The sequence below is a fragment of the Helianthus annuus genome, chromosome 14, assembly GCF_002127325.2.
Source record: "Helianthus annuus cultivar XRQ/B chromosome 14, HanXRQr2.0-SUNRISE, whole genome shotgun sequence".
Lineage (NCBI taxonomy): Eukaryota > Viridiplantae > Streptophyta > Magnoliopsida > Asterales > Asteraceae > Helianthus > Helianthus annuus.
The window spans coordinates 169,990,626-170,001,423 of NC_035446.2; the positions used below are offsets into that span (position 1 = coordinate 169,990,626).

The following is a 10,798-nucleotide window of genomic DNA, read 5'->3' on the forward strand; positions in this document are numbered from 1 at the left end:
AAGACTTAAAATGGTTGCATTAATTAATGCAATGAGTAGGAATACAAATATGACGTTAAACATTAACTTTTAAGTTTTAACAAAGTTAAAACTTCCTTTTATCAAATAAACAACAGTTTAATGAAATAACAACGCATGCAGCTGCAGATTGTAGGCGCCATAATGAAGCCCACACATAACAGACAATGCTTTGATCCCAAGCAATCATAAAATACAACAGCACTCCCATACCAGATATTTGATGGTTTTAGTACAATAATACCCATCAAACAAATTACTTGATATGATATAGAGTGGTAATTAGGGTTTATAATACTCTACATATAAAAAAAGCTAAGTAAACGAGTTAATAAGGCACATTTCGTTCCTTATTATGTACAAGAAATAATAAGAGTTAATAATAATTTCAATAAAGCAGGGATATATTTCTCAATCATTTCCATAGATCTATCCGGTCACCGTAGATGGAATTTGATGCATCTTCTGGTTCAATAATTTGCTCTTCTGCATCTGGGTAAGATTGATCATGATTTTCCTTAATTGAAACCTCACCTTGGTTAAGAAACTGTGATGCAACAAACTTGTCAAGAACGCGCCAATCTGTCTGTTGATCGTTAAAGTTTTGGCCTTGCTGTTGTTGGATGGTGTTGTTATGGTCTTGTGTGAGAAAGGCAGGCTGTGAGCTACTGCTTCCTTCGTTTATGTCGATGCCGTAAATGGGTATGGAAGAATTGCCGGTTGAGTGAAGTTTTGGACCCTCTAGAAGAGGGAGTTGGAGGCAATGGCTTGGAGTGATCTGGTAACTTTGTAGATGATCTAGTTCTTTCTTGCAAGTACCATAAGGGTAATGGTGATCACCTAAGCTGGATCTAATGTTGTTTTGCGTTGGAGAGTCGATTTCGGGCATGAACGAGACTCGATGATCATCATACCACATAGGTTCATGCTCACTTGCTCTCCTCATTATTGGTAGTCTTTTCTTGAACACCCTACATACCACCCACCCTTCTTCCTGTTCAGCAACAAAAAAGATCATGTTATGACTAGGGTCTGACCTACATGCTCGATTGAATCGGCACCACTAAACAAAGTCGTATCACCCACAAAAATCGGTAATTACAGACGGAAATCCAATGGATCACAACAAAACCATAATAAAAATATTGGAAAGAGTAAATTAAATAAAACAGTCTGTAATTTGTCGCCACAAAAGTTGTCGATTATCCGTCGTTAAAGTAGTCCATCAATGATCCCTTGGTAATATCTGTCAGTGATCTCTCGAAAAATAGACTACCCAAAGACATATTTTCCGGATTAGCCTGTCAGTGATACTCCTTCGTTTTGTAGCATGGTATACATATACATATACATATACATAATCTAATCATCTTGACATAGGTTTGTAGAGTAAAGTAATAAGGGTTTTCTTATAACCCTTTACCAACCAAATGGTTTTGATTAAGTTATAATCACTAAAAAAGGGGACATCACAACTCTAGGATGATTAAAATTTCATAAAGGGAGTGGGGCGGAGCGTTGTTTTTCCGTGATGGCCAAAAAATAACGCGTGAAAACAAACAATTGCCACTGCCACCATCATTCTATCACGCGTGTATTATTAACGCGTTGTATTATTAACGCGATAAAGTTCAATGTATCAAGCTCTGAGATGGCGGTTGGTTGACTGCATGTTTGACACGTGTGAAACTTCAATGTAAACTTCAATGTTTGACTGCATTTTTAATATTTTTAATAAAAAATTAGTTGAAGTTGGCTTTTTTTAATATTAATAATAAAAAGTTGTGAGTGATGGAATTCCATCACTAGTGATGACCACCGCCACCAAAAAGGCTTGTGAGTGATAGAATAGTGGTTAATGACATAGCGGAACTTGATTAGATGCTTGTGAGTGATGGAATTCTATCACTAGTAACCGCTCCCACTCCCCTAACATCAAGTCATACAACCAACCTCATACCATACATACTTAACCATAGCCAAAACCCAAGTTCTCGCATCCTTAAAAAACGTTGATATTAATGCATATTGTGATCTTAAATTTTGGCTTCGTGATAGTTTCTCATCAAAAGAAAAAAAAAGATAATAGTGTTAATCTGAAACTTGCCTGTGTTGTGGTTGCATTTTCATCAGTTTCAAGGCGATATTCGTGCATGATCCAATCCGATTTTAGACCGTTAGGTGCACGACCCTTATAAAAGACCAATGTCTTTCTCATCCCAACCAAGTCATGCTTAGAGTAGATAGCTTTATCCCTTCCGGTCGCCTTCCAAAATCCAGCTGCAGTAGCTCTATTTGTGCGAGAACCTGTTGGGTACTTCTTATCTTTATGACTAAAGAAATACCAATCACTTTGTTCTTCTGTACCTAGCCTGCATAGTTCTATTTAACTTCACAAATTAGTATCTTACAACTTACCATTTATGATATGATATCGGAATTAATTGACTAATTATGTGTTGAGTGATTAACAAAGTTTATGGTGTTGTTAGTATACCTTGAAGATCCCATGGCTCAATTTTGTAAAGATCTACATCTTTGATGACGTCTAATTCAATTGCGCTCGAGTTAATCTTGTTCCTAAGGTAGTAGTCCACAAGTTCTTCATCAGTGGGATGGAACCGAAAGCCAGGAGGAACATGCGAAAACGTATTCATGTTTTCCTCTTTCGGTGTTGAATTTGTACCTTCAAGTCAATTGTCATCTTGATCAGTTTATAACTTTCACAACTAATTATACACAAACATGTAAATGACACTAACTAAAATTTGTGCATCTATTGCCTGCTTCATCCAACTTGAGTATATATTAAACATGAATTGTTGTTTGAACATTCCCGTTTAACAAACGCGAAAGAAACAATAAAGAAACAAACAAACAAAATGAATGCTAATTTATGTTGAATGGCAAATGCATTTTTTAATGTGTGATTGTTGTTCAGTTTATCTCCACAAAGTTGATAAAAACCGGCGATCAAACATTAATGTACAGCAAGTGGAATGACAAAAGAAAATGTATAATGATTTGATCCTTTCTCAATAGATATACATTTTTGGTTTAAATTCAATCTCCAAATTCTATCAATCACCTTTTTCCATTCCACATATATAGAGAAATTTTGTTTTTCACAATGAAAAGCTTATAAACAAAAGTTAAAAAAAAAAATAATAACTAAATTTTCATGATGATTAAAATGATCTAGAAGTGGCAAGAAAAAAATATTAATGGAAAGATCAATTAAGGACATATGTATCACTTGATCATAAAATTAATCAACCACCATTGGCTAGCTTACAAATTAAAACAAATCAAATGATCAAATCTACCACAAGACCCTTCATAAATACGATCACATGATACTTAAATTTCAAGAACTAGCTATAACTAGAGTCTAGAGATCAGAACTTACCTACAAACAAGATCAAAATCTGATCTTTTTGGAAGATGTGGGTGTAGTTCCTTCAAACATATGATAACACAAAGACAAAGAAATTAGGGTTTTAAATGCTTTTACAAGATGCAGCTTGCGCCGGTTCTTGTTTCCGCAAATGGTTCAAGTGAGTGAAGTAATAGGGTTATAAAAGCGGTATGTATGTATGTATGTAAGTATGAGAGAGAAACAAAAGGGTAGTTGATGATGAGAGATGATGACATATGGGTAAGAGATGTTTGTTGTAGGCTATCTTTGTCTTTCACTGTCAGATGGGGGCTAAATTGGTGGCCAAGATTTTTTTTGCCCTAAATATCTATACCATTACCAACTGATCACCAGCAACTGATCGAGACCCTAGTCTTTCTTTGTCTCATTTACACTTTCAGGTTTGAGTTTTATTAGGGTTTGATTAAATTTAGTTCTTAAGAGCATTCACATCCAATCCACTAAAAATATACATACATTCCACTAAAAAACAACTCTTATATCAATATATTTCCACTAAAAACAAATACTTTTTCTCTCTCCTTTTCAATATATATTACATTTTCTTTCTCCTCCACTCACAACCACTTTCAATATATATTAAAAAAGTATAGGGGGTGAACAGTGTCCCCCCAAATATACAGATGAACAGTAACATTTTCTCTCTCCTCCACTCACAACCACTTTTTATACTTCTTATATTTTAAAAACCCCTCATACATTTTTCAAAAGTTAAATTTACTTATTGTTTAGTCCTTTGATTTTTAGATTAATATACATTTAATTAGGAACTAACACCATTTTTAGTGTTTAATAATTTATAGTTTAGTCCTTTGATTTTAAGATTAATATAATTTTACTAATAATATAATTTGTTGTATAATAATACAATAAGTTGGTACACAAAATATAATATAATATGTATAGTTTATCAAGTCATTATGAAAATAGGAGTATGTGCAGTGGCGAAGCTTAACATTTCCTACCAGGGGTCAAAAACGTATATATCTAATAAAATTATGAAACATGTGGTCGAAAACGCATATACCTAAATAATTATATACGAGAATTACTAGGCGAAAAGTTCGGGAGGTCGGACGCCGCCGGACCTACAAACTAGTTTACATGATAACACGTTAGTGATCAGGTATTAATACACTATAATTAACAGAACTATAAATCATAACTTCTAGGAAATGATCATCTATTGTTTGCAAATTTTTATTGCATTACTTTGGAGCAAGTGTAATATCGGAATGATCTTATATATATATTAAGTACTTCATCAACTTTTATATCTGCTAGCTAGTAATATAATTTGAAGATAGTACTATACTACATAAATAACTCAACAAGATTGAAATGAAGAACAGAAAGTATATTTAGTTAGCAATTAGTGGATAAAGTGCATGCATCGTGTATCTTCAAAAATTTTTTTCAATAAACGACGACACACTATCTAATTCAACCCCACCAAAATTTCATCTAAATACTCATAATAGAGTTTGAAGTTTGAACCATCAACGCAATTGGTTAAGATGAATTCATCAATATCAATAAGTTCAAGAACTCTTGACGACTTAACGTATGTGTGTATGTGTATATGTATATGTGTATATATCTATATATACAGTAGGGTTTATGCGAGTACCACCTTTATTGCGAGAACCGCGAAAACCAACGTGAAGTGGCCTAGGGCTAGCAACAGGTAACCTGCTAAGACACGGTAACAGAAAAGTATACCATGTGATTTATTACATTTTTAAAAATACTCAAAATTTGAAAGTTAGGATCCATTATTTCTCCTTCTAGATACATAAAATATACATCTGTCTTATAGACATTGGATATAAAGTAGTTAAACGAGTCGTATTCATGTTTAAAATTTTTGTTGTTCGCATTATTAGATACATGTTAAACCTGCTAAGACACGATTTGACAGCAAAAAAGATTTTTTTGTTATTCGCGTTATCAAAATAAACCCGCTACACCACCAAAGAAAAAAAAAAAAAAAAAACTACCCCCTCCATCCAAAAAAAAAAAAAAAAACCTAAACCCCCATCCCCACCCCCAAAAACCTAAACCTCACCCCCAAACCAAGTTAAATGCTAAAAACTAAAGCATAAATCAAAACACCTAAAAAACCTAAAAAAATCGAAAAACACACAATTTTTTTAATTTTTTATTAAAATCTCTACTTTTAGCATCCAAATTTTTTAACAAAAAATAGCGATTTTTATAAAAAAAAAATATTAAAAGAAAATTTGTGTGTTTTTTAGATTTTTTTTAGATATTTTTGATTGTATTTATACTTGTTTTTGCGATTCTCACAATAAAAGGTGGTTACTAACAAATACTTCTCCAATGTATTCAAGTAAACACCAAATATTACATGATCAGAATGCTCTACAATAATACATTATTCCTTTTCACACTTATAATAATGTTATATATGAATGGTTAGACATTATATTTAATGTAACACTATTTTCTATATAGGAGCTGTTATTTACAGTTACACCATGTGTAGTGGTTTGGGTGAATAATGTTCCTGCTTTTGAGCGTTTTTCGTCATGTGGTAGTACAGTTAGCAAAGGGCATTATTGGGCGTTTTTCTAAAATTGGTGTAGTGGGGATATGGGTATTATATTAAAGGGTGTAAATAATTAAATAAAAATCAAAAAATCAAAAAAAAAAAAACACCTATTGGATTAAAAAAGGGAATCTTAAATGTTATTGCCCAAACACATATGTTGAGGGCGTCGTTTAAAACATGGCAAGGGAAATTTTTTTCAAAAAAATCGCAAAAAAACGTCCCACGTAATGGGTCTTCGGCGTTATTGAAGTTGTTCCATTTTTTCAATGGAATGTTAGTTTTCAATACTTTAACTTGGATTTATTTACAAACATAATAATTTAACTATTCATAATGTTTATAACTTATTGAGTAAATTACAAGTTTTGTCCTTTATGTTTGTATCAAATTTCAGACGTTGTCCTTTAGCGTAAAAGTTGACAGGCGGTGTCCTTTACCTTTCAAAATCTTGCACGTTTTGTCATTTAGGCCAAACCCAGTTAGATTTTTTGGTTAAATCTAGTCATGTGCAAGGCACATGAGGGTACTATTGTAATTTCAGTATTCACACTACAAGAACAGGGCACCTTTAGCGGCGACGGTTGTCGCCGGTATTGACCCCTTTTGTCGCCGCTATTGACTATTAGCGGCGACATGTCGCCGGTAAAGCGTCGCCGGTATTGCTGGGCCGCTATTGACCGGTTGTCGCCGGTAATGAACGCTGTCGCCGGTATTGATGCTGCACTTTTAGCGACGACAGGTGTCGTCGCTAAAAGTGTCGCCGGTATTGATGCTGCACTTTTAGCGACGACAGAAGAGCAATAGCGGCGACACGTGTCGCCGCTAAAAGTCTGTTTTTTTTTAATACAACAGCTGTATATACAGCTGCCCAGCCAGTTTTACGGCCGAAAAAACAAAACCTGCCTATTTTTAAACAACGCAAGCATACGCAATGAACATAATCAACATATACTAAAGGTAATATAATTAAAAACTACGTTTAATTAAGTTGTACATTATATCCTACAACGTTTAATTAAATCCAAAGCATACATTAAAAACAAGTCACTCATCGTCATCGTTATCGTTGGGTTCATCGTCGGATTCATTATCGAATAAGTTGTCAGAATCGTAGTCTTTTGACTTTCCTTTTCCTTTTCCTTGTGAAGCAAGATAGTTGTTAAGTTGGTTCAAAAATGACGGGGTTTGGAACAAGCTGTTAACAAAATCCTACAATAATAGATAGCAAAACGTATATTAGCATATTAATTAACGCTACCAACATATATTTAACAAGGAAACATGCGTTCGTTTATTTTTTAAATTGCGCAGTTTACCTCGGAAAAGGGTTCTTGCGTCCGAGCTTGCGAAGACGACATGTTAGATGACGAGTGCGAGGACGTGTTGGAAGAAGGTTTAGGCCCCATCCCGCGGTACCATCCTCGCCGCTCACCCAACGCTTCCTGATACGGGGCAATTGGCGGACCCTCACCGCTCCATTCATGTAACATACCAATTTTTATCATATAAATTATAAGGATTGGTTAAATTTATTCACCACTAGTAACTAGTAACTATTTTATTCTTAATATAAATATTCAACCCAAATAGTTTTAAACACTATTTTATATAGTTGGTTGAAATATTATTGGCCTATATATATGAGTGACCTTTCTAAATAAAATAAAAGTATATAAAAACTCATATAATTAGACGGATAGATTGCAGGTAAGTCAACCATTAGAAAAGAAGTAACTAGACGGACCCATGAACCGTCTAATAATAATAAAATTATAAAAATATATGATATTTGAATCTACTCCGTTTTTAATGAAAGTTGGTTCAAAATGTAGACAAAAATATACTCATTCCAAAGACATATCTATCATTTTATAAAACATCATATTTTAGAAGTTATACACACTAAATAATTGAAGTAGTTAAATTAATAATAACAATAATAAATCAAAACATTTCATACAAAATATAAGAATAAAAATAATGATAACTAAAATTACTTTTAGTTAAATTTTACGTAGAAAGAAAATAAATAAAGTTAACTTACAATTTAGATATATACATGTATTCGAAAAGATAAAATATAGAAAATAAATTAACATTAAATTTAAATGTACTAGGTACGTGGCCATGTTTGGCACATACAACACATATCAACATATTGAAGTGGCAGTAAGTAAAACTTAGCCTCCAAGTAAAATTTTAAGTATAAATAGTCTAGGGTGTGGTTCTATGTTTCCTGTTCAAAATTCTTTTCTTTCGTCAACCATTTCATCTTTTTCCTTTCTAGTGTTTAATTATTATATTTTAATAATAATAAAGTCTTGTCTTAAGTATTGTAACTCCCGATCACCGCTACCCTTTCCGATTAATCTGAATCCCATAACGCATGTCAAGGCTCTGCCCGACTAAGTTCGTTTGGATTCTATCTCGGAACATCGGGACAAGGTTGATTTAGGAGTACTATACTTAATATATTTTTAATAGCCCAAAAGTTATACCCAAAATTTATACCAGGAGATTTTCTAGTTGAACCCTAAAGTTACACAGTGGGTCCATCCCCTTTTCTCACCATTTTATTCTATTTTTGTAAGTTACCCAAAACTATTATTTATTATTTATTATTTCTATTTTGTAAAACAAACTTTCATCAAAAGTCCTACCTATTATTTTATTTACCCAATAAGGGAACCATAGTTGAGACACCCAAGTAAACCTGCACAAATCCTAAAATTTTCATAGCAATCAGAATCAGGATCAGAACCCCTAAAACTCAGGGGGGGGCAAAACCCTAATAACGATTATCTTCATAACTCATTATAAAATTCGAAATTTACAAAACCGTCGACACAGCAAGCCTACATGCACGAAGGGCTACTCTATGAAAATAGGGTGGTCACTCGCGTAGCGCGACGCCTAAGGGGGTACCCCCTCGCGCTACGCGACGGTGTCAAAATTTCAGTATAAATAGCAGGGGTTGGGACTTGAATTTTGGCACTTGAACGACGAAAATCGGAGTTACGTAGGTCGAGTTATAAGCAAAACAGTCCAACACACACACACAATTATCGAATCGCTGCCGCAAAACAGGGTAATTAGTCGATCGCTATTACGATTCAGTTTCCGGGATCAATATACCCAAAGAATGTCTAAGTGCCGCCCACATTGGGCTATGCTTTATCGTTGTCGATAATTCGATAATGAGCCGAAGCATTGTACTTTGTCGTTGTCGATAATTCGATATACGAGTTGAAGTACTATACTTTGTCGTTTGTCATTTTGATAAATGAGCTGAAGTATTGCACTTGGACATTCATTGTAAAAAATTGATCTCGGGGAATTATCGTAACTGCTGTATTGATCATTAACCTGGTTCTTGTAGAATTCGTTAAGAGTTGATTTAGGTTTTTCACCAATACGTATTCCATTCTGTTAAACTACCAAGAATACTCCCAACTACACCCTTACAATCAAACAAACTATTAAATCATCAGAAGATCCAGAATAATAAAGTACATGCTTAATTATCGGGAAAAGTAGAATCAAGAAGTTTATTAACTCAATCCTGCATGATGATTTGTGAGTTATTCTCTTTTTATAAATTCTTTTATCACAGTTTGTGATTGTTTACAATACTCCAAATTATTTTCAGAATTATAACTTACAGTGATTAAGTTTATGTGAATCACCAAATTACAGCCGGTATGTGGGGTATTGTATACATTACTTGATAATCTTCACCATTGGGGCAGCCATTGGGTGATATGACCATAATCACAGATACCATTGGACGTATGGGCCAATGGATCGAGTGGTAAAGTACTGTGGGTAGTTGGTTGATATCAGGATACATTGTAAAAGATCTTATCACTGTGAATTATAATAAATGTGTCATTTTCAGAAACTAGAATAATTCACTCAGTATTTCCCGCTGACAAAATCTTTTAAAACGCGTTTCAGGTAATTACAATAGATTGGAGCAAGGATTGGATCCGACACTGAAGGACTTCAAGAAGTGGCTTATTTTCAAATTAAGAAATATTGTTTTTATTAAAAGCTACCTTTGTAAAACATGGAATTTATTCCATCTTTTTAAATAAAATCCGGTGTTTCTAAACTCTGATATTTTTCCTAACTCACGGTCCTGATGAAATTTCCGCTGCAATGTTTTTAAAACAATCACCGGTACCACTGGACTGCTCACGGCACCGATTCCGGCTAGATGGGGTCGGGGGTCGTGACAGAAGGTGGTATCAGAGCTAAGCCACTACTTTAAGCCTATAAGTGTTGTGATAACAATACTTAAGCTTAAATATAAGAGTTAGGAAATTGCTATTAACTTAACTGGTAGCACATCTGATAGTATTTAGACTTGAACATAAGAAAAGATGCCTTAGTATAAGCTAAGCCACTTGTTTACGCAAATAAGTGTTATAATAATACCTAAGCTTAAACGGAAAGTTAGAAACTTAATATTATTTAATAGCACTCTGAATGATATTTAGACTCGAACTTAAGAATTTTGTCTTAATATAAGCTTCAAGATAAAAAATTACTTATATGAGTATAAATAAGTATAATTGGTATTCAATAAGAATAACGACTAGCAGGCAATAGTATTTAATTGCTATTTATTCTTGTTTATTGGCATGGTTGCAAAAGTCGTTAGGCGCTCCCTAGTCGGTCGAGTGGGGAGTTGAGAGTACTCGGTCTAGGCGGAGAGTACTCGGGGAGTATTCGGACATGCTAAATTATAAAGAAATTAGTTT

At 33.8% G+C, this 10,798-nt stretch overlaps 2 protein-coding genes across 2 annotated transcripts; both read right to left on the reverse strand.

Annotated features, from left to right (window-relative positions):
- Positions 1-334: 334 nt before the first annotated feature.
- LOC110905042 (NAC domain-containing protein 7) lies at positions 335-3,610 on the reverse strand. The gene is made up of 4 exons (XM_022150930.2): positions 3,428-3,610; positions 2,516-2,704; positions 2,126-2,400; positions 335-1,012 (listed from the first exon to the last, which is right to left on the reverse strand). The coding sequence occupies exons 2-4, from the start codon at positions 2,673-2,675 to the stop codon at positions 434-436; spliced, it is 1,014 nt and encodes a 337-aa protein (XP_022006622.1). The 5' UTR covers positions 2,676-2,704; positions 3,428-3,610; the 3' UTR covers positions 335-433.
- Positions 3,611-7,028: 3,418 nt separating this feature from the next.
- On the reverse strand, positions 7,029-7,537 carry LOC110907863. Its single transcript, XM_022152782.2, has 2 exons — positions 7,349-7,537; positions 7,029-7,241 (listed from the first exon to the last, which is right to left on the reverse strand). The coding sequence occupies exons 1-2, from the start codon at positions 7,535-7,537 to the stop codon at positions 7,077-7,079; spliced, it is 354 nt and encodes a 117-aa protein (XP_022008474.1). The 3' UTR covers positions 7,029-7,076.
- Between the last annotated feature and the right edge of the window lie 3,261 nt (positions 7,538-10,798).

Bases quoted from the DNA above. Each gene is read 5' to 3' on its own strand.
- LOC110905042 (XM_022150930.2), bottom strand. From the start codon at position 2,675: ATGAATACGTTTTCGCATGTTCCTCCTGGCTTTCGGTTCCATCCCACT. The intron at 2,401-2,515 runs GTATACTAACAA...GAAGTTAAATAG, and splicing joins TGAGCCATGGGATCTTCAAG to AACTATGCAGGCTAGGTACA. The intron at 1,013-2,125 runs GCAAGTTTCAGA...GTTGCTGAACAG, and splicing joins AAAATGCAACCACAACACAG to GAAGAAGGGTGGGTGGTATG.
- LOC110907863 (XM_022152782.2), bottom strand. From the start codon at position 7,537: ATGATAAAAATTGGTATGTTACATGAATGGAGCGGTGAGGGTCCGCCA. The intron at 7,242-7,348 runs GTAAACTGCGCA...CTATTATTGTAG, and splicing joins CGCAAGAACCCTTTTCCGAG to GATTTTGTTAACAGCTTGTT.